The sequence below is a fragment of the Triturus cristatus genome, chromosome 3_2 (genome assembly GCF_964204655.1).
Source record: "Triturus cristatus chromosome 3_2, aTriCri1.1, whole genome shotgun sequence".
NCBI classification, from domain to species: Eukaryota; Metazoa; Chordata; class Amphibia; order Caudata; family Salamandridae; genus Triturus; species Triturus cristatus.
In genome coordinates this window covers 288578374-288602458 of record NC_140584.1, presented here as the reverse complement: position 1 = coordinate 288602458, position 24085 = coordinate 288578374, and the positions used below count along the sequence as shown (strand labels likewise).

At 45.4% G+C, this 24085-nt stretch overlaps 1 protein-coding gene across 5 annotated transcripts in view; it reads right to left on the bottom strand.

The window, feature by feature from the left end:
• Nucleotides 1-24085, bottom strand: part of LOC146857170 (transcription elongation factor A protein 3-like) — a 200230-nt gene that overhangs the window by 160687 nt on the left and 15458 nt on the right. For all 5 annotated transcript variants that reach the window (XR_014979861.1, XR_014979862.1, XM_085647658.1 and 2 more), the window contains exon 2: nt 10276-10338. Coding sequence is in view for 3 of the 5 variants with exons in the window: in XM_085647658.1 (XP_085503784.1) it covers nt 10276-10338 (63 nt within the window). In the remaining 2 variants the exon portion in view is untranslated. The remainder of the gene's footprint in view (nt 1-10275; nt 10339-24085) is intronic.

Genomic DNA, 24085 nt, shown 5'->3' with positions numbered 1-24085 from the left:
TATGTTTCAAGTTTGAAGGTGATTTTACTTTTGTTTTTTACTGGAAATAATGAAAATGGATCTGAATGGTGGCTGATATGGGGCTGGGTCCCAAGGTCAGCTGTGAGATAAGGTGTAATTGAGAGGGGTGGTAGAAAAGTGGATAATCAAGTCTGTAAGGGAGAGCGCTGCACAGTCATGGGTCAGGTGGAGGTAGTAATAAAGAGGGTTTCTCCCTGAAGGCTCGCACTGAGGGAGCCCGAGTAGAGTCCCTTGCTAGATACTCCCACCTTAGAAACCTCCTCTTCCCATCAAAGGGACATTACATGGAAGAAAAGCACTTTTTGAGAGTGATAACATTTAGAAAGAGACTTGGAAAAGAGTGAGTTTTACTGTACCTTGTAAGACTAAGGAGAGATAAAAGGAGGGCCCAGAAGCAGGCCTTGTTAAATATATAAGCGATAAATCGGGCCAGCAGTGACCCACCCGAATGTACCTATAGCCCACCCAAAAAAAAATCCTGGAGCCGGGCCTGCTACCTACACCCCCCTTTTGCAGGCAACCCTTTGGTTCCTCCTTCCACCGGCGGAGTCCACTGCTGCTGGAGCGAGGTGGTGGTGGGTGGGTGGCTGGCTGCCTGCCTGGCCTGCTTGTGCCAGTCTGTGCCTGCGAGAGTCTGGCTATGCTAGTGCAGCAATGTGGATACATGTGACTGTGCTCCCTTTGGTGGCGCTGTTGTGCTGCTTGACTCTTGGGGGGCTCTAACTGGGGCGAAGGTTGGGGTCAGCAAGTCTGCTTAAAATATATATTTTCAGCAAAAGCCCCAACTTGGAGCTTGTGCTGAAAAATATACTTGAAGCAGACAACAGGGCTTTCTAGAGTTTTTTTTTTTTTTTTTTTAAGTTTTTCTTACACGACTGAGTCCTTTTGTTTTGTTTTCCACTGGCCACTGCCTGGTGTTGCCACTGGGCTCTGGCACTTGCGCCGCTTAGGCTAACGTGGGGGGGGCTTTTTTTTGCTCCTGTTCAGGACAAAGGCTGTGTCCTGAACATGAAAGTGAAGTCTGTTTTTTGGGACGGAGTCCAAGCCATGTGGATTACCGAGTTTAACAGAACATACTGCCAACAGGTGACAGTCAGCCTGGTCAGCGCTGCGTTTAATCCTTACATCAGGGTGGTTGTTGTTGTAGTGTAGTCCGCATTTTTTCCTGAATTAGGTTAGATGTTTCAATTCGGTGTCAAATTATTGTGTGGTGCACATGGATTTTTCTTGTATCTAGATGTCATTGTGATTGTGCAGTCAGTATTCACGCTAAATAACCGATGTAGTGTGCTGGGAGACAGCGCATCTTCACCGGCTGCTAACACGGTGCCTGATTTTGTATTCGCTGTAGGAAGTGTGCTTCGTATTCAAGGCACACAGCGACAAGATGATGAGCTGCGCACAATATTTACATGCCTTTACTTATCTCAGTAATTTCAGCATCGCATCAACAATATCGGCGAGTGACCTCAACATAGAAGGGGGCATTGCATTGAAACACAGACATAGGCAAGTCAAAGGTGGCAGCTGCTTTTCTTTAAAGATGGTGTTTATTTTAGGGCCACACGCTTGCAGCAACATTCTCCTCTCGCTACCATTATGGGGATACATTAAATAAAAATAGTACTAGACAAATCACATCTCTCTGGAGAGCAGCATTTTATTAAAGCACTCCAAAGTGTGCCCCTCGTGCACGTTCTTATTAATAAAGTTTTCACCAACTAATGCGAACAGAATTTGAAGCTAGCCTACAAGAAGTGTCTTATGGGCTCCAGGATCATTCGCGATTCTGATATAGGATTGTAATTTAACATCTTATGGTGCAGGTTATAGAGTAAAGGGCTTAGCGCTGCTACCATCTTCTTCAATGTAACTTTTGACCTCTAATGGGCCTTTGTACCCTTGTATCAGTTCCATCTGTTGAAGGTCGCCCTCGGTGCGTTCCCTATGCGCTGGCTCAGTTGCTTCATGAATCGTGACCTATATTTTGTTTAATTTTCCGGATTTCACAAGAAAGGAGTTTGCTCTGGTAAAATGCGCACTTGCGTGTTCAGTGCTAGTGTCTCTTTTGAAAGTCACCTCCTGCTGCTAGGACCTGCTCTTTTGCTGTGTGAGGAAACTGAAACGGCCCCAATCAGTTCTGCTTGGCTAGCGAGTTAGCACTTGGCAGCCATGTGCCAAACAACACTGACCCTGGCGCACATAAACAGACACACACTCAGGGAGGCGGTGACGTGCTGGTGGGTGCAGTGAGGGAGGTTTGGGGGGGGGCAGGGCGTGACTATACCAGCAAGTTAAAGCCGAAATTGGTCGCTTCAGTGTTGAAGGGGAGGAAAGAAGTAATGGAAAGGTATTACTTCTTTGTCATGATGAAACCAATTGCTATTGGACACTTCTCCAAGTAGCCGGGATCGCGCACTTCTATACGGTGCAGCTTTTTATGCGGTTGTACATTCTGAAGCAGCGCATTGATTCAACAAGATAATCTGCGACCTCCCCCAAAACAGTGGCTTCTATTTCCGTGCTGTGTTCTTTATCTCGCAAGTACTGCTACCTCACTGAGGCCGGCAATCAAATATGTAATCACACAAATATGCGAAATCTATAGCAATTTTACACTGACTCACTTCATGTGGCCTGCCACTACAAAATGATATAAATAGAACATCATGCTGCAGTAAGGAGGAGAGCCTGAGGCCAGATCACTGAAGAGGCATTGATTGGCACAGGTACCGTACAGTAGCAGAAATCACGCAGTCTCGTAGAAATAACACCGGCCTTCCGCATTGAAGTTTCTACCTAACTTTTCAAAACATTCCCATCACAGTTTGCATTGCATTGCCTGCTCAACAATCTCGTTGCTATCTCTGAATAATTGTAATACTGATCTGTTGAGAATGGGACCAGATTTACCATACCACACTAAATGTCCACCACTGTGACCCCCCCCCCCCCCCCCCCCCCCCATGGCACAAGATCACTAAATTGTACTGATAAAGGAGATAATTGTATGTTATGGTTACAAGGCCAGTGTCATATGTTGAAATCCCCCAGTGACGCAATTAAAGCCAGGAAATGCTGGAGAGGAGGGAAAGGAAAGGGGGGAATAATGGAAATTTGGGGGGAGAAACTTGGAGGAGATAACGAGAAAGACGTCCTGTTCACTTATAAGCTTGATAACGGATCCATTTTGCCCTTTAGCAGCAGGTCCATGTACACCATAGTACCCCCTAGTAGTGGTTGCTCACTGCGCTTGCTCGATACACACCATGTGGGGGCTGGTCTCACTTTTACTTCTCTCTGGTTTACTACTTGTGCCTATTTTTGGTGCTCTCTGAAAGAATGTCTATGGGTACATACGACTGGGTGGGTAACCTGGTGCTCTTGAAGGTCATCATCTACTATTTACTGTGGTTTGAAAGTTGATACAATTGAATATGAAAAATGTGCTGTAAAATTCACAATTTTGGTCGGTTGTTTTCCAAAATTGTCTTGGGGGGAGAACCCCCCCAAACCCCCCTAATAGCAGTCAGGCTCGCTCGCTGCGCTCGCTCGCTACGCGCTGGACGGGGGCTGGTCTGCCAAATTTGACGGGGGCTGGTCTACCAAATTTTGCCAGGGCTGATTTCAGTTCCCAGTCCGGCCCTGCTTGTAGCCGTTGTTTGTTCAAAGAATTGCCCTCAAAAGTACTGGTGGTCCTCGAAACTCCTCACTTATCACCCCTCTACTCCTCTCCACAAAATAACCAGCCTAGCCATACAGCTCACTAAATTATATATGAATATATTTCGTCAGGGATTGCTTTTTTTATCTCGTGACCATAGTATTCTGCATTTTACATTCCTACTTTATTGTTTTCTGAACGATTTTTAATATTTTCTGAAATCCTGGGAGCTTATTCCCGAATCTCTAGCATGTAGTACTCCACTGTTAATAGTCCCCGGCAGAGCTTGCGGTAATGCGTCTGACACACAGGGATGCCATCATGTCCCACCACTCGAGTAACTTTCTCAGTACCCGTCCACGGACTGCGCGCCCAACAAGGTTATCAAGATTGTTGTACTGGGCAGCGGCATTGGCAAGACAGATGAGGGCGCCTGATGCGATGACTTGCATCCTGACCATTCAATGTTTTTCCAGACATCACTGCGCGCGAGGGTTTTTTGGGGTCTGTGCTTACCGTGAGAAAAGTGAAACTACAAGTCCCAGTATGCTGGTCGGTGAGAATCCAGGGCTGGAAGAAGATGCCTCCCTCTTAGACTGGGACCAGTTGAGATTGCGCACATATTTAAGTTTATAATTGCTACTTGTATAGCGCTTAGAACCTCTGGTGGCCAGCGGCACTTCTACCTATATTCTTATGGGGTTGTCTTGAAAAAAGTTAATTTGATGCTGTCGAGACATCGTTTTGACTGTGCTTACAGGCTGTTTGGCTCATGGCTGCGTGCAGCGATTTTGTCACACCAGGCTTATTAACATTACCCATTAAACTACACGTACCAGAATGCAATGCATAGTTGGTTAAAAATATGTAGCTGGTTGAGGTCAGGGCTTACGTAAAGGTGCTCTCTACATACTTTTGCATACAAAGGGGCAGATTTACAAGCCCCTTGCACCACTTTTGCATCACTTTTCCCATGTTAAAAATGACGCAAAAGTGGCACAAGGGGCTTGTAAATCTGCCCCAAAGTATTTTAACTCGCTTCATAAATTACTTACTTCTGCTTCGGTTTTACTGTTTAATGACAAGCTAGCTGCCTTCCATGTGGGTTCAAGGTGCCGCGAGATTTTGTTTCTTAAATGAACCTCGGCTGACAGTCTCACACAAGACATGGGGCCATGTGGCACCTGCTTGTTCAGTCTTCTTTCCAACTATTTGATATTTATGCCACAGGAGGGTGGTAGATTCCATGGGTGGAAAATGACTGAGGCTAGGTAGGGTCTTTCTGCTAGATGTATACCTTGAAGCCTGTAGACCAGAGGTGTATGTATATATAATCCTAGCGTATCCCACTAGCGCTAATTGTGTGATCGTGTGCAAATCACTTTCTCTCCAAGTGCCTCTGTTTCTTTTTTGCCTCTCAAAAATAGGTCTTTGAAACCTGATTAACACCAGGATGATATTCGATATAAAAAGTGAAAGTTTACAGTTTCAACCTTTGTCTAAGCTAGCAAGTGCCCTGGGGCCTCCAGCAGGTCGACAGGAGGTTGTAGAAGACTGTTTTTGAATGACACATTCAGAGCACTTCTCATTGGCTGTTGTGCTTTCTGAAGGCCAGTGCTTCGGCATCGCTGCTGGTGCGGGGCCACTGCTGGGACACGCAGCACAGCTCCTTTGTAGTCCAAGAATTGTTCACCAGAAAGGTGTGGGGGGTTTCCATAATTCAACTCTCTTATGTTCCCGTGTTAATTACTAGGCTTGATTCTTCTGGCTGACTGAGCCGTTTACCTTTATGATTTGAATGTTTCAGAAGGTTCGATGTTGCATTTAAAACTTTTGGCATTCGAGCAGCTTTGACAAAAGTAGACTCTCCGCCTGGATGGCCGATCCCCGTCCATTTCCAGGTAGACCGTAGTTTTCTTGTCTGTTTTAAATCAACAATTCTAATGTAACATTATCTGTTTGCTTCAAAGAATATAGCAATTAGTCTTCTAATCTCAAGCCTCAATGCACAATCGAGCATTCTAAAGTGCCAACAGTATCGGTGCAATGTTGCCTGTATGCTTTAAATCAAGTTACAAGCAGGTTAGCAAGTACGAGTTATGGCGGACTTTCTAAGCCTTGAAAAACGTCTCCGGTTTAGATTTTTATACTTCATGCATCCTTCTCAGCCTTTTGGTTGAGACAAAACTCTCTATATAGAGACCACATCAAAACAGTTTTCTCGTCTGTTCCACCATGAGAATCTTGATTAAACAAACCCCCTTTGGGGCCATAGTAAGTTTGATCACGATTTGTTTTATTTGTTTCCGTCTATAGGTTGATGATGCCATCTAGTGGATGGGTGCCCTAATTTGAACTCATTTGCAGTCATCCCTAAACGTTTTTCATTACCGGTTGTCCCCATTCATCATTCCTGTGCAGGCAAGTAACAAAATGGTCATCAATTCCTCTTTGTCCAGACATCATCAGATTATATCCTAATCTTGGATGCTATAGAGACTGGTTTTTTGCTTTCTGCTGCAGACTCATCTTTCTCTTCAAACATTCTGCTTGAATTATTCGAGTAGACTAACTTATTCTGTTTGGTCTTCCTTTCACCACCAGACAAGCTACTTATGTAGTCAGTGTTTGACCAGACCTAACTATGAAGAAAACTTGATCATACTGTGGTTTGGGTTGTAAATATTTCCCCTAATTAGGCATCCTGAAGTCTATGTTGTCTTTTATTTTATTCATCTTTTCTATCCTAATTATTACTGTACACTAGTGGCGGACTAAACCTTTTTTCTACTCTCTTTTTCTACTCTGTGTCCCCTCTGTGTTAATGTACCTTTGTAATGTGTGCATAGTTATTCTAATAGGCGATAATATTTTATCATTCTACACTCGTAGGCTAGACCATGTGCTATGTCAACATACACAACTGTGTAACATATATGAAAGAAATCTGTTAAACTTGTAATTTATTTGAAAAACGAATTATTCAATATTTTTCACTATTCAATAGGCCCCATGGACTCCTGACACATATTTTTCTGTTACGCCCTGAAGAAGGTGACACCCTGACATTGGGGGTGGCAACACTGAAACACGCATCGGTGTGTTTGATTGAAAACAATCTTTTGTTCCTTACACATGTGTAGGAGAGTAGGATCTGCTTCACATGGGTACCCCCACTTTTTGCTGGTGTTTCACTGTTATTCGACCTTAGTCTGGCTGTGGCCCTGCTAATCAGGACCACAGCCTAGCTGCTTCCTCTCTAAAAGGGTTTCCATGTACATTAGGTACATATCTAATTGGATTCTGGAGTGCCATATAAGCCCCTAGTATATGGTATACTATGTACCTAGGGCATAGGTACCTCAGAGGCCTACCAAGGGCTGCAGCATGTATTATGCCACCCCTGGGAAGCACTCCAAAATGGCACCACAGGTCTGCTACTGCAGCCTGGGTAAGGGTGTGCTTGCACCCCTTACAGTGGTATAGGCTACCTATATCCACAACTATATACAGACACATATAAACCTATAAGCCACTCCTATGGCAGGCCTTGACAATCCTGAAGGCAGAGTGCTTGGTTTTGTGTGAGAGGGTACCCAAGCATGAGCTGAGCCCCTCTGCAGCTTTTGGAAATACTTCCTTATGGCTGTTCTGTGATGCAGAGATACCATATACTCTTAAGTGCATTATAACCTCGCGGTAAATGTTAACTTTGGAATGGCTGCATCAAAACATGTCGTGTTTGGTGTCAAACATCTTGGAATACTACCCAACCCCCCCACCAGTCCTGGGGGCGGGGGTAGCATTCCACCCTTCTAGAGGGAGAGACATGTCCACACTGGTCAAACCCGGTAGAACTTTCCTGAGCTCTGGCATCAGAAAATGGATGCCTCTGCCACAGACACAGGTCTGGCCGCCTGCTGCTGACCGAAACTCCGGCAGGGGAGGCCTGGACAATAGGTTTCCTGTCGAGGGGAGGTGTAACCACCTCCCCAGACAGGCTGATGTGTATTGGGGCTGGGCGGGAGCACTCTCTGGTGCTTGAAGTCCTGCACTGGGGGCACATTTGGTATCCCTGTGCATAGTCCAGTTCAAACCGGTTGCAGGGGCTACCTGCCCCTGCTCTGGCGCGTAACTGGACAAAGGAAATGGGTGTAATTATCCCTCTTTCCAAGCCCACCCATAGGTGGGGCCTTAGAGTTAGTCCATCCCCTAAACTTAGTATAAGTATAGGAACCCAGTCCCTAGGACTTTATATTACCCTGGATGAAACTCTGCAACATATATCCTGGACCTTCGACTTTCTATCACGACTAGAAGACGGAAGAAATCTCCCTTGGGGTCAAGGAGTGACTCCCCCTGCTTGGCAGGCACCAAAGAAGCAACTGACTGGTCTGCATTGCTGAAGCTCCCGCCGGAAGCTGAAGTCTTTGCATCACCAGAGGTAGATTTCCAGACTTCCCCGAGGCTGCCCTGAGTCCACCGCAAAGCTGAGGCCCGTGGCTATCGTGGGTGACGTGGAACCGTGACCCCTGGACACCGTGAACTTTTGCAGCAACACTATCTTCCTGGTCCTCTTCAAAGTTGTGCTTTAGACTCCGAGTAGCCCCAGCCTTGAGCACCTCCTGCACCGAAGATTGTGGGCCTCCACTCCACGAGTGGCCTGTGGGCCCATTTCAACTGCGACCACTTGAGGCTCCTTCGCGATCACTAGCCCGTTGGCTAGCCAGTCCTCATGAAGGCAACTCTTCTTCTTCTTGGGCTTTCCTGATTCCTCCAGGCGTGCCCCGACTTACCTTCGCTGGGTGAGTCCCTCAGACCTTGCTGGTCTGCACCGCAGTCCTTTCTCTGAATTCCAGTGACTTGCCGTTGCCAAGGCTTGTTGGATCCAATCTGGTCACCGACACCGCAGCACTCGACAGAATTTGTGGGACAGCTCGAATCCGGCTCTTGGACTTTGTTGATGCTCCTGGACCTCGTGGCTGAAGAGTCAAGACACCCATCAACTCACCTGAATCACCCGACATCTGTGGGCATTGGTCCATCCTGCCCTCGGTCACTGGCTAGTGACCCAGACTCTGTCCCCTCTGCTTTCAGGTTCCTTACATCCTAGATCCAGGCTTGGATCTCTTCGGACACTTCTCCTCTTCACGGCACCAGCAGTTCTTTGCAGGCTTCCATTGGAATCGACGAAGCGACCCGACACCAAAAGACACCTATGCACCCGGCTTCCCTGGGTGAGGTAACTCGAGTACTCCGGTGCTCTCGTGGGTGCTAGTCCTAGAACTGCTTAAGTCCAAAAGGGTTCGGTCCTGACTCGATTAGAAGTGTCCCTAATCTTTAAATTTCCAACCGCGACATTGCCCATAGAAGCTAACGGGAACCCGCGGTTGTGTTTACACACTGCATACAGTCCCCGTGGGTCCCCTGTGTCACTACCTTGGGTGGTTCCTTGGGGTCCCAGCGATTCTACAGGCTCTAGGCCTTGTGTCTAGTTTAGTTGTGGTTCTTATACCACTTTTTTGGTATATGGTTTGGTACGCCCCTAGGGCCCAAATGTGTATTTGTGCTATTACTGATGCTTGCTCACTTGTAAACTAAGTACTTCGAACTCTAGCCTCATAAAGAGACTAGAGGGGTGTGTTTTATCTTAAATACATATATTTTGAATATATACCTGTTATGGTTGTCCTTTCATTTGATCATTCAAGAGATTATAGACTGGTAAAACAAGCTGCTTTACATTCCTTCAAGACTTAGCCTGAAGGCTACTCTCCATAGCTACCACTAGGATAGCTTTCAATAAAGGTTGTCTTTAACCTATCACCATAAGGGGTTGTTTGGACTGATACAAGGTGCCCACTAGAACTAGTGGACAGCATATATCAGGCCAACTTCTCACAACATGCATCTTATTGTTTGATTTATGTATAACACATTCATGCTGATTTGATCAATCTTTTTCATTCATCTATTCAAAGTTACGTTGTGACCTTTGATGTAAACCTCTATTAACTGTGGATCGCTTACCAGCAATTTAATTGCCTTATGAAAGTGTAAAAAAAAGTGTATTTCTTTGTTGCATCTGCATAGGGACCTTGTATCACATTTAGATCTAATGTTTGATGAATGTTAAGTGTGTCTTCACAGTATGAATGGGTTATGTGAGTGTGAGAATGTATGAATGGTCTGTATGAAAGGTAATCCATGGGAATTCTCATCATTGAGGGCCAATATCATCTTTTTGTATATATTTTATGATGTAAAGACATGATTTATACATTTACGTGAGGTTTGTGAATAATAGCAAAACAAAAATAAAATGTTTGTTTAAACAACTACCTTATTTTCCTTTGCTTGAGCACATGATACAGCTGGAGTGGCATATTTAGCGACTTAATTGCGTTTTTCTGAAGTAGACAGGTAGTGCAGACTGTTTTCTTGATATTCTGTCATGGGCGGTGCTGACAGGAGCAATGGACTGATGCAAGCTGCAGTGGCCACCTGACGAGGGCTCCGGCACTTCTTTTTTCACAAATGAACCACTGGGTCAGCGGCTGCTACTCACCACCTCTCCGTTGAATCCTCACCTGAAGCAGCTCCACAGTCATGTGCTGCTGGCTGAGCTCCTTCAGCAGATCCAGGGCTCCTTCCTGCAAAGCGGAGAGAGGCATGAAAAGAGGAGGAAGCAAGGAGGAAGAGAGAGTGGTCAGAAGAAGTTGGAGAAAGACGAGCAGAAGCATTTAAGGCATTGCAAGGCAAGCGGATAGGATGACAAGCAAACACAGTGAGAGGCATTCAGAAAAAAATGAAATATGAATATGGGTGGATCCCAAGGGGTAGGGTGCAAGAGATCACCCATCTGTCAGCCTCACTAGCCCACCCACGAAGACCTACCCTGCCATGACTATAAGAAGATGCAGTCCCTGCCACGCGCGATTCACAAAGCAGTCTCTCAAAAACCTCTCCTAGGTTTTAAACTTTACTCAGATTCAAGAAAATATAAAGCACGTGTATTCACACACAGACAAAGGGTAGTCTTACAGTAAAATGTCTGCCCTGTACAACGGCGTGGGAAAGGAAGCATTGTTGCCGCTGGACTGGGAAGCTAGAGGGGCAGCTGAGCCCATTCTGGACCAGTACTGCTTCCAGGAGCTGCTTCCTGGACAAGGTGGTCTGTGCTCCTAGAACATTTCTCTTATCATAACCTGATTGGTTAACCCCAGCTTAAGATCCCAGACTGACTAGCTCATCCCGTATGTAGCTCTCAAACGTAGGGGATACAAAGCCTCCTGGGCTGTGTCCAGGGCCAGCTTGAGCACTGCTGGCTCCCAGTGCAACAATCTTTTTTGACACACCACCCACGACCTCCTCCTCGGATTCCCTCACTACCACCCAGCAAAAGTGCCCGTCATCTCTCCATAGCCCCTCTCTCAGATACATTTCATTTGTTTTAAAGCGCTGGTAACGGCTGGCTTTATTAATCCACTCAGCTATTCACATAAAATACACATCTGTTCTTTGCAGCAGGAACCCTCTGAGGTATTTTAAAGCAAGTAAAAAAAAGTGCCAAAAGACAAAACTCCAATCTCCCTCTCTAGCAGGAACATTAATCACATGCGTTATCCTAACATTTTTATTGCTTCCTGTAAGCTGAACGCCCAAGTAGCTCTGCAGCAGGTGCTTTTAAATCATAAGTTATTGCTAAACACTGCGCTCCCACCTGAGGTCAGTGACCCCCTCCAGGTCAGCGCCCAGTGCACTCGCACTGGTCACACCGCCCCACATCCATCCCTGGCTGTGTTGTTACCTGAGTAAGGTACATTCTGACACTCGCCCTTCCTCATACAGGGCTCCATCATGATCCTTAAGACTCTGCATGATTTGGAGGGGGAAGTCACCAAGTGACGTCATTGATGACATCACACAGTCTCCACATTGCCTTCATACTTTGGATGACTTTGCCCCTTGACTACCTCGTCCAAGATATACAAAAGAGAGACAATGTGCCCTGGCTCACCTGTCTTGCCAAGGCAGTCCCACTATGTACATCACAAAGAAAGTTGGCAGATATTGGCACAGTTGAGTGACTTAAAAATGCCAACACCTCAGAATGTACCTGCTTGCGTCACTGCGCAGATGGTTGCTGTCACCACGGAGGTATCACTGGAGCAAGTGCAACACTTTCTAAGGGGCTATTGTATTGGCGAGTGATGGTTAAGGGGGTTTCTAGCTACCCTTGCCCTGAAAATTCAATTAAATGATGGACTAAGGTGCAATTTCAAACTATTTCATTAGGGAGAGACAGAGGTTCCTTTAACACTGACTCCTCTCTGCACATTGATTTCTATACTAAATAAAACTGTACATTATTTTTGTTAAAGTACTGTACCAATCCGAATTCCTTTCCACTACTGAATAAAACAGTGAGCATTAATCCCCATTACTATATAAAATCGTGTTTCTTTCCATTATTTCCCACTACTGAATAAAGTAGAGCACATTAATTTCCATTACTGTATAAAACAATGGCAGTTTCTTTACATTTCTCAGTTAATCAGTGCATCTTCATTTCAAAGACTGCATAAAACTGCACATTGCTTCCATAACAGTGTATATTTATTTACTTTCCTAAATAAGACTGAGTGTACTTTCTTTTCCACTAAACACGCTCATTACGTTCAATCCGATTAGTCAATAAAAACAGAACATATTCCTTTATATTAGAGTCAAACTAGTCCACTTAATGGATCACTGAATATACAAAGTCCAGTCCTTTCCATCAGTGACTGAACAATGAAAATTCACTTCCTTTGTTGCTACTGTTTTTCGTTATATACTATGCAACGCACAATCTGCCATTATTTCGTAAAACAGTGGGTTTTTTAATCCATAACTGAACAAAACAATACATCATGTTAGAAACGTGTGTTCGTCCCCACAAATAAAGCAGGCAGTTCACATCCCTCTTGAGTACTGAATAAAATGGCACAGGTTCCCTTTATCACACACCTTCCTAAAACAAAGTTGGAATTGTCATTGGAAACACTCCCTTGCCTACAGTTACAGAGGCGCAACTAGAGTCAAATTTCGGGGGGGTTGGGGGTGCTAATTCTTCCAGCAATCTGCAGCGTGAAGATGCAGGGGCTCTAAGAAGGGCTGAAAGAGCAACAAAGCCTCATTAACCAGTAAATGGTCTTTTAAAGACCTGTGAAGTAGGAAAGTGTGAGAGCACACTGCTTCACCTCCCAGCACAGTTCGCCCCTTAGCATTCTGGTCAATGCAGTTCATGGTACATGCTTACTTCAAATTTCACTGGAGTATTCCACCAAAGTTGGTGCAGGTTAATGCTGTAAATCTGTAGACAGCTGACGAGCTTTGGAGATGCACCTATGGGCCTGTAAGTGGTACTGTGACCTAAGAGAAACTTGGCAGCATTTCCAGCGAACCCCAGATGATTTTCATTGCTCTCTAATACTGCTGCTCTGTACTGATGATTGGCTCAACCCCGAAAAACGTGTCTAGAGATATACAGCAATGTCTGCACCAACTTTGGTGGAAAACTCCAGTTAATTTTGAAGTAAGTTTGAACTGTGTACTGCATTTACCAGGATGCAAAGGGGCGAACTTGCTGGGACTGTGAGGCAGTGTGCCCCCAACCCCCATTCTGTTTAATAGGCTCCCTTGAGCCAGCAAGCTGACGGGCTTTGGAGATGAACCTGTGTGCCTGTGAGTGGTACTGTGACCTGAGAGAAACTTGGCAGCATTTCCAGCGAACCCTAGATGATTTTTTTCTTCGCTCTCTAATACTGCTGCTCTCTACTGATGACGGGCTCAACCCAGAAACACGTGTCTAGAGATATACAGCAATGTCTGCACCAACTTTGGTGAAAAACTCCAGTTAATTTTGAAGTAAGTTTGAACTGTGTACTGCATTTACCAGGATGCAAAGGGGCGAACTGTGCTGGGACTGTGAGGCAGTGTGCTCCCAATCCCCATTCAGACCTGTGAAGTACTCGGGTGCGGCTGTGTGTGTGCCCGGGAAGCTGTCTCAGCCCGGGCTGACCGGGGGTGGGGCTAAAGCCCTTTGAGCCCAATGGGTGTTGCGCGCCTGTACAGCTATGCCCCAAGCAATGCGTAAAGGCCTGCAACCTTTTGAATTCTCAGCGTGCGCAGACACATCTCTCTCGCACACACAAACTCTCTCTTTCACACACATACACACTCTTTCTATCTCTCTCTCACACACACACACATTTGTGTAATACATGCAGAAGGAAGACAGGGGGCACTGACAGGCTTTTCGCAGAAGCCTGAGATACAGCTTCGATGGTGGAAGTGGCTGTGGGTGATATATATATATAGACTGTATAGATGGTATATATAGGCTGTCGCCCATGCCCCTCCGCTTCCCTCTTACACAGCCACCTGCTGGTGGCAGTAATAAAGTGTAATGAATGGGAGGGCAGGTTGCATCTGTCAGGCAGAGCTCTGCCCCCTCCTCCAGGAAAACAGCTGACGCTATTTCTTCTGACGGAAATGAACTCTCTCAACAAAAACATACATTGCAAGCAAGGGGAACCCTGGGGATGCAGGATTAATAGACTTTTTGGAATAAAGGCTGCAATGAAAGCTAGCAGACACTGCCAGAACAGACATGCACAGAGAGTTTACAGACAGATGACACTTAGGTGCTACCCAAAAAACTGAGGACAGAGACAATGAATCTGACGGTGACCCAAGCATCACATGCCCAACCCCTCTATTTCCGTAATTATTAGTGGCACATAGGTCTTCAACTGTCCAAACTCGGGGCAATATTTATGAGTCGCTATGCGTCGCACTTGCACCACGCAATGTGGTGCAAGGGTGACGCAATTTGAAAATGAGATTCATGAAGTTCAGGCAAGGCCACCTTGTATGACCCTGAGTGGCTTTATAAATCTTGAGTAACGCAACGCAGCGCAAATCGCTGCGTTGCATTACTCTGTACCAGGGTCCCACACAACATCCATGCATTTTGACACATTCCAAGATTTTAACAAAAGTGGTAGACCTGGGAATGTGCCAAAAAGTGCACTCTCTTGCCAGGCCCAAACCCTCCCTTTTCTACATGTAAAGTACCCCTATGGTAGGCCCAAGGTAGCTCCATGGGCAGGGTGCAGTGTATTTAAAAGCTAGGGCATATACTGGTGTGTTTTACATGTCCTGGTGGTGAAAAACTGCAAAATTAGTTTTTCCCTACAGCAAGGCCTATCTCTCTAATAGGTTAGCATCGGAGCTGCCTTGTAACATCTTGCAAATGTATCATCTAATTGGGAGCTGCTGGAAAATTGGAGTTTGGTGTCTCTGGACTTACAATTTAAAAATACATCTTTTAGTGAAGTTGATTTTTAAATTGCAGGTCTGAAAATGCCATTTTTAGAAAGCTGGCATGTTCTTACTTTAACCATTCTGTCTCTGAATGCATGTCTGGGTCAGGATGACATTTGGGCTGTTTGTGCATTCACTCGAGACAGTCACACAAATAGAGCTGGGGTGTGCCCTGCATAACCTGATGGCCCATTACCATGCTGATGGGCCTTCCTGAGCTAGAGTGGTGGGAGGAGTTGACACAGACACCGGACTAGGGCTGTGCCTGTCCCTACACAAAGATGTCTCCACCTCCTGTAGTGTGTCTGGAGCCTGGAAAGGCAGGATCTGGTGCACTACAATGACTTTCCTTTGAAGTTTGCATACTTGAAAGGTTGAAATTGGTATAAGTACTGGACCTGTGACACCATATACTCAGAAAACTTCTGGGTTGCGGACATTCTGCCAGGACATAGAGCTGGATCAAAAACACATGTAAGGCTTTTCTGCTCTCTCACTTCTGGGCTTCTACGTGAGCAAAATGTCCTGGTTTGGCCCTCCTCCAAGTCACATCAGCAGCTGCTTAGTTGGTCGAATGCTTCTCAGGAGGGTGCTGGGGCTCTCTGGTCCTGGCTGTGTTGCAGCCCCACTCTGCTTTCCAGGTACAGCAGGTGGCATCAGTGGATTAGCAGGGTCCTTGCAGCAGATGAGGTGACGGGTGAGCCTTACCGGGTGGGTGGGATGTCCACTGCTCAGATCATGCTGTGGTCGTGCATTTCTTGGTACTATGTAAGTAGCTCCACCACACTAAATTGCTTGGCACAGTGGTTCAGTTCATGATACACTGAGTTACCACAGTGGCTCAGGAAATACTGCACTTGATCACTTGACATGGCAGCCCAGGTCATTTTCACTGGATGTCTAAGCACAGTAGCTTAGGCTACGCTGCCACCGACATCTTCAGGCATAGGAGGTAGGCCATGCCATGTCTTCATGATTCAAACCAGAAATTGCATGAGACTTTGCAGTCCGTCAACACTAATATACACAGATCGTGCGGACCCATCGGGCCGGGGTCGTGGCTACTAGACAGTCGCTCCTATTGCAGGATTTGCAGACTCCTTCCTTCTCTCAGCAGGTACTTCTGTCAAGGGACAGGCCTAGGCTACTGCATGCAAACTACATTAGTGTGAAGCTAGTGTGAAGCTACAGCCAAAAAGTAATAAAAACAAGGATACCAGATACACTCAGTCAGGCACTCAGGACAGGGGAACCTGACTGAACACATGCAGTTGATATTGCAGTCACAACAATGTCTAATTCAGTCTCATATTTTCAGAATTGAAACATTTTCCAATAATTATTCACTATATAATAATTGCTGTTACTCATTTATCTGATACTTCTAACAAGCATTGGCAAAGCAAATAGGTCTAGCTTGCTTTAATCCTATGTTCGTTGTTTTTTATATGTCCAGATGCAATAACAGAAAACTCATAGAGCGGCACCCAAATAGTGCATATAATTACGTACACACTTCTCATGAAAATGACTCCTAACTAAGCTTGCCACTGCCACTATTTTAGGGACCCCGCCACCGTGTTCATCCCTCTAAAAAAGAGGTGAGTTCTAACTCACTGTGGAGCCGAGACCTCTCTGTTCCTTCGATTTCTAACTCCCTGTCAGGCTGATCTGCCTGCCTCCCCAATTTCTAACTCACTGTGAGGGCTGAGGCCGCGACTCCTCTCACCATAAACACCCCCCCCCCCGTTCAGGCCCTATTTCCTATTACTGTTTTCCCCGTTTCCCCTACCTGTCTCCTCCTGGGGGGTCGCGCCTTGGCCTGGAACTGATTCTGTGCATTATTTGGTTATTATAACCATCCATCACAGCACATTAGATCTCCCTTTCTTCTCCCTGAGCTCCCCATCTTTATTAAAAGACACCCCCACAAAAAAGCACCAGAGTCAGCAGATGATCGCTGATAATTCTTCTACGAAACATACATTTTGTCACATTGCTCCAGGGCTCCAGATGTCGCTCCAAAGCCTTTTCTCTAGGGTCCCATTGTGGTCTCCACTTGTAGGTGTGGTTGTTTCCTTAAAAACAGTGCTTAATTTGTGTCGTGGGTTTCCGGTGCTTGACACCTGCTCAACACCGGCATTTATGGCTGTCTGCCACATAGTGGCGCTGTTTGTCTGATTGAAAAATGAGAACAACAACAGTTGTTTATTAATGAAAAATACATTATAAGTGACTATTCACTTGCGTACAAGCTATTCTTCTAGTTTTGGAAGAGTCTGAATTGTCGCACTTGTAGGAGTGTGGTTGTTAGAAGTTGTGTTGGTGCTGTAGATGGCAGCAGGGGCATTGGGTAGTGCGAGCTGCGGTATGCTCCTGATGAGGGGACTCGCACTTATTGTTTTACAAATTAAGCACTGCTTAAAAGCACAGCCTCGCCTACTGTTTTAACCTTTTATGAACGTGAAAGTCGGTACGCACCATGCGCACCCTAAACTGCTCTGATGTACAGGGTCTTAGAAGCCCCTCGTGGGGTTTCTGGTTCAGGGGCGTTACCTATGCCTCTGTTTGTTACTGCCTGCCACTGCCCTGCCACCAGCCTGTCTCTCCCACTCGGGACATGCAGTCTAAACAATTGGAAATAATATCCCTGAGGTGGACACTGTATTTCAGAAAAGGACAAGATGCTCCAGATGAACATTCAAAAAATGCAGAGAAATCTCCAAATGTGTTCCCCATCCTTCCCCCTGAACTGAGCACAATACTTCAGGTGTGGGTGCGCTATTTCAGATCTGAACACATTACTCTATATAGCACCACCATGATTGAGCACTGTAGTCTACGCAGGGACACAGTACTCCAGAAGAGCCCTCTAGAACTGGAATGTTGATCCACATGTGACCCTTAAATCTAGTTATAACAGCACCGACACACACTACTCAAGAACTGGACACAATACATCAGATGCGGTAGTGATGACAGAACACAATACCTTAGATGCTGCCTCCAAAACTAGAAAAAATAAGCTCACATGAGACCACAGAAATGGGCACAATATTCCAGATCACACTGCAAGAGCCAGACTCACTACTCCAGACATTGGCGTAAGGTTTAAGAGCTGCCCATACTCCAGGTCAGGCTGTGGAAACTGACGCTTCTTCAATATCAGCACAATGCTCCAGAACTGGACAGGAGATCACTGAAGTGGCATCCAGGACTGAGCTTATGCGAACTACTCTGCAAGCGCCACCTTTGAAATTCTAGCGGCGATGACCTCCTTAGCACTTACACCACTGATAAAGAAAATATGGCAATAAGAAGTTATAGCAGCAAGATGCTCGTTCGATGACAAATGCCTCAAGAATATTAGCCCTGGCATTGGCACACGGATACACAATTGAGGCAGGTGAGGAGACCTTGAGGTTATTGAGGAAAAAATACCAAACACAAATAAAGAAAATGAATTGGTTCAAAGTAAAGTCTGGTAATCAGTAAATAGTGCACTGAAAGCCAGTGATTACGAAGGTTCTGGGAAGTATTTAGATGCCAATGCAGATCTCCTCCAACTAGTTTAGAGACGGGGTTACCCAAGAAGACTTCTCCGCTCTTTATAAAAGTAACGATCAGGAAGACCCAAAGCCATCCATGTGAGGTAAGAAAGAGAGCAACAATGGCAAGAAATGAAGATGTCATTTAATACCTATACTTTTACCCAAATAGTGGAAGAAGTGACTATTGTCCTCCTTAGTGAACACCCAAACCAAGCTCCTGGTCCTGACTGAGTCCCTTCAGGCCCCATTTTGGATCTCAGTGCTGCGATCAGTTCTTGGTGTGGTCTACAAGCTAGGCCTAGTAAACAGATCCAAGAGATCAACAAACATTGTGCATATCTTTAATAAAGGCTCCCGCTCTGACCCGGGATACTACCGTCCAATCTAACTGCTTGATGGAGCAGTAAAAATAAATGGCAATATCCTTTTGTGAATGATGCTGTTCTGCTAGTAGGCCGAATTTGCTTTGCATTGCCTCTGGAAAGGCTTTGAAACCTACTGTGCCTGGAAAAAAACTGATCATCAATACAAGCAAACCGAAGGTAATGGTTTTAAACCAAAAAAAAGTTACATACGAAATATTTTAAGGGTAAATGGAACCAGCTTGGAACAAACAACCCATTTTGGCTATCTGGGTATATTCCTTGATCACAGATTTCCACGGAACAAACAAATGGGGGAAAAAAAGCAGTTAACATTAACCAGAATGTGAGGGCTGTGCTAGGCTGCAAGGTGAAAATAGAGGGGGCTCTTCAATTAACCAAACCACAACAAAAGGGCCAGAGGAGATTTTTGGACCTGCAGGAATTGACTCCCCTATTATGACTATATTAACCAAAGCAAAAAACCCATTGAATTAACCCCACCTTGGGGGTGTATAGCATGCAAGTAGTTTCTGCTGCAGCCTACAGCACATGGTTATGGGCCTAAAAGAAACCAAAGACCATCAAAAGATCTAAAATTGTTTTCTAAAAACCTTGTTATGCTTAGGCCCATGAACTCCGATGGAAGCTCTAATGCTGGGCTGCACAGACAAAGTATGGAACATGTAATCCAGCTGAAACTCTGCTCTTCTGGGCCTGGTTTGGTCAAACCCTGCAGCAGACATATATTGAACCTCATTGATGGACTTTTATGACCCTGGGTGGCGCGGCAAACTTAAAATGGCTTAAGCATGCTAAGAAAACCCTAAAGGTGACAGGATACAACAACATCTGGAATGATCCAAGTAGTATTAAATAAAATACAGCCATAACAGTGAAAAACATTTGGGAGGACCATCTACGTCCAGTGAATAGGAAAAGCTAGGCAGCACACTCTGCTTTATACCTATCTAGAGCACAAGCCCAATAGGATCATTGAACCGTATTTAGACAAAATTCACCCAGAGGCGTGAAGAAATGTATATTTCAAATTTAGGCTGGGAACTTTGCTTGTATACACAAAGAAATGGACGGTGGTCAAAGGTCACTCAAAAACAGGGGTATAACGCAGGTGCCTGCAGCCCCTATGGGGCAGGAGGGGCCCTAACCATTCGGGGAGCCCCCAATACTACAGGGGGGCTCTTTTCAGGTCCAAGCTAATGAATATCTGGGAGATCTGGGAGACTCAGGGAACGCTCATCACATTCTGCAGGGGGCAATCATTTTGTATTACGCCTCTGCTCAGAAATATGTGATTGTGATTTAAGTGGCCCAGAAACAGTAGCTCATTTCCAGCTACTTTGTGGATGGACACTATCTGCAAGGAAGCAGATATTAAGATCACTCTTTAAGCAGTATCTAAGGCATGGCAAAGAACCTCTGGTCCTTTTTTGATGACTAGACAAAGATATTTGTTTCTCTGTGTAGCAGCCTACATCCCACCAGCACAGCGCCTGGTGAAGAAAAAGAGCGAGATCAGGGCTTTCAGTGGGATGAAAAAAGTGTGAGGTCTGCGAAGGGGGGGTGGGCTATATAATTAAGGGTTTGGCTTAAACATTGAGCACCTGATTCACAAAAGGTCTCCGCACTCGTGGGGGAGTCTCCGCATTTTTGCAGGAATCTCCCTAATGAGAATTCTCATTGTGGAGATTCCGCCCAGAGTGTGAGGTCTCCCCACAACTACGGGGCCTCCGACACGAGATACCTTTTCAGACTTGCTCGGGGTGAAGAACTATTTCTGAGAATCACTAAGAGGGTATGGTAATTGGTTTATGCACTAGCACACATAGATAATGTGTGGCCCAAAGCGGTCCTGCAACAAAATCACTGTTCAGAGATACTAATGCAGCTTAACAAGCATTACGACAAGCGGTTAGTTTACAGTTAGTGAATCTAGCGGGTCTTTTAGGAGTTACATTACACCCAGTACACAATTGTATGACACATTGGTCCACAGTATTGTAACATAACTATGATAGATTGTAATATATGGTGCCCAAAATTTGGTACGTTACGATTTATGATTTCAGCTCTTACCCCCTTGAAACGCACTGTATACATGCCAAGATGGCGGTGATTGTTTGTTGCTTTTCTTGCATTCTGCATGTTTGTATTGCTTTTTTAAATACCATGACTACCATGTAATAGACTATGTCGCCTCTTGAACCACACCATGAGCAAGGCGAGAGCTGAAACGCGTTGGTGAAGAGGCATTGTTACATGAATAAATTAATTAAGCATATTAGAGAGAGGCTATGGCGAGATGAGGCACTGTTGGAGGGTGATAGTGAGGGAATGATTGAAGGGCCCCAATGAAGACTGTTGTTTTCTGGTGCACAGTAAGGTCATAATTTACCATGCTTTAAAAGCTAATACAATTGAATATATAATGACAAATGTGTTGTAGAATGCACCATTTTCCCCAAAGCCCCCATTGTAGTGGTCAGACTCGCTCGCTGCATTCGTTATTCCTCGGTGGCAAGTTCGCCACCTGGTGTGTACTCAAGGTAGTGAGGAGGTGGGGGATGCCTCCTGTCGGAACTAGGACCCTCACACACCCAGCAAGCTAGGTGTCATGCTTCATCATATGGGTCTGCTCCTCGTCGAGCCGGCGCTGCAATGCTCGACGGGCACCCTTAAAGGGGCTCTTTTACAGAGATCTTTAGTTCTTTGCCGTATAGGTGCCGTGGGTGTGAGGGGCCTAGAGGCGTGTAGATGTGGATTAAAACAGGTAAGGGAATCCTTTGTGATTATTTTTATTCTGGAAAGGTCCCAACCTGACTAAAAAGGGAAGAGAGGGGGGCGACTATTTTGTTTTAATGTGACAAAAATTCACTCTACCCCCAGATGGTCAACATGTTTCTCGCCTCAGAATGTCACGAAGTGATCAGTTGGCGATACCTCAGGACCAGGTGACTAAAAAACTATCTACAGTGGGTGGTGTGGTGCAACGCTACCTACCACTCTTTCTATCCGAGGATTAATGTCCCGGAGAAGGACAGCAAACCTAGAGTACAAGAAAGGAGAAAGATCAAAAACCATGTCAAGATACTGGCAAATGATCCTGGTTAAATGCAGTGGATGTGTCTCACTATATACATACTCAAAGTTAAACATGTAAAAACTTTAAAAACACACAGTGCAGTCATGCAAACCCATCAAGCTCTGTGTGTTATCATCCTTTATGACTTGGGGTTTTTAGAAGTCCGAACAACAGTATTTTTTAATAATGAAACAAGACATTTCTTGAATTTTTTTAATTTTAGCACTTTACAACAGTAGGCATCAGCTTTACTTATAAAAAATGACCTCTTAATTACCACGTATTTATAAACTAATAAGGGGTGCGCCTACAGCATACTGAGATAGCTTTGATTGATTTAAACCACACTCTAGGATGGCCACCATGATTCCGTCAAATATGACGTCATTCGATACCACCAGGCTTATTCCTTTCAGCTGCGGCCAATTTACCCTGCTCGGCGGCTTCAGAGGCAGGTATTTAAAACAGGTCCCGTCTGTTACACGGTACCTTCCTGATGCAGCGGAGCGGGTAGGTGAGCCACGAAGCTCCGAGCGGGAGCAGGTGAGTAAGCACTACCATTTGGAGGCTAACTCTGACACCGGCAACTAACGAAGGTAAGAGGTAGTGGAGAGTGGTGTTAGCAGCCTTAAGTCTTAAATGGCATACTGACACCTTTGTTTGTTTATTTTTGAATACCCGTCCTAGTCGCGGCTGGGTTACTTGAGGCGCTAAACACTGTGCCTCATTATAATTTTAATTGAGGGGCATAGAAAGCGGCGAGACTACCAGAGACACTGGCCTGACTTGAGCACCATAATATTGAATAATCGTGTCATATGTTTAGATTTACAACTTCGGGCCTAGTCCACCCTGATCTATACCTCCTGCACATCGTAATATAGATAACCAGAGCCAAGAAGTGAGCGCTTATCTGAAGTGCTTGCAGCCTACTTCTAGCTGATACTCTTTGTCTCTTTATACAACAGGGACACTACACTGTGTGTCCAAATTACTCCACTGTGATCTGATGAGGCAGCACAGGAAAACGAAAGAGGTGAGCATATGTTCACTCACCCACCATGGTCTGAACCATGACCTTTCTGAATACGGTTACACAGGGGATATATGTATATATGAAGGCACACACAGAGCTTGATGGGTTTGCATGACAGCACTGTGTGTTTTTAAAGTTTTTACATGTTTAACTTTGAGAATGTATATAGTGAGACACACCCACTGCATTTAACCAGGATCATTTGCCATTATCTTGACATGGTTTTTGATCGTTCTCCTTTCTTATACTCTAAGTTTGCTGCCCTTCCCCAGGGCATTAACCCTCGGATAGAAAGAGTGGTAGGTAGCGTTGCACCACACCACCCACTGTAGATAGTTTTTTAGTCACCTGGTCCTGAGGAAGCGCCAACTGATCACTTCGTGACATTCTGAGGCGAGAGACACGTTGACCATCTGGGGGTAGAGCAAATTTTTGTCACATTAAAACAAAATAGTTACCCCCCTCTCTTCCCTTTTTAGTCAGGTTGGGACCTTTCCAGAATAAAAATAATCACAAAGGATTCCCTTACCTCGTTTAATCCACACACCACATCTATACACCTTTAGGCCCCTCACACCCACGGCACCTATATGGCAAGGAACTAAAGCTCTCCGAAAAAGAGCCCCTTTATGGGTGCCCGTCGAGCATTGCAGCTCGACGAGGAGCAGACCCATATGATGAAGCATGACACCGCGCTTGCTGGGTGTGTGAGGGTCCTAGTTCCGACAGGAGGTATCCCCCACCTCCTCACTACCTTGAGTACACACCAGGTGGCCAACTTGCCACCGAGGAACTCCGTACCTTTCATTGTCTTCTAGCTTAATTCAGGGCAAGTAGGTTGGACCTCTATTAAGCCCTATCTGTCCCGCTCTTTGTTGATTCACAGATGACCTATGGAGCCCGCAGATGACCCCTTGCAGGTGGGTACAGTCACTCACTGCACCCGCCTGCAAGGGGATCTCTAATCCCCCTTAA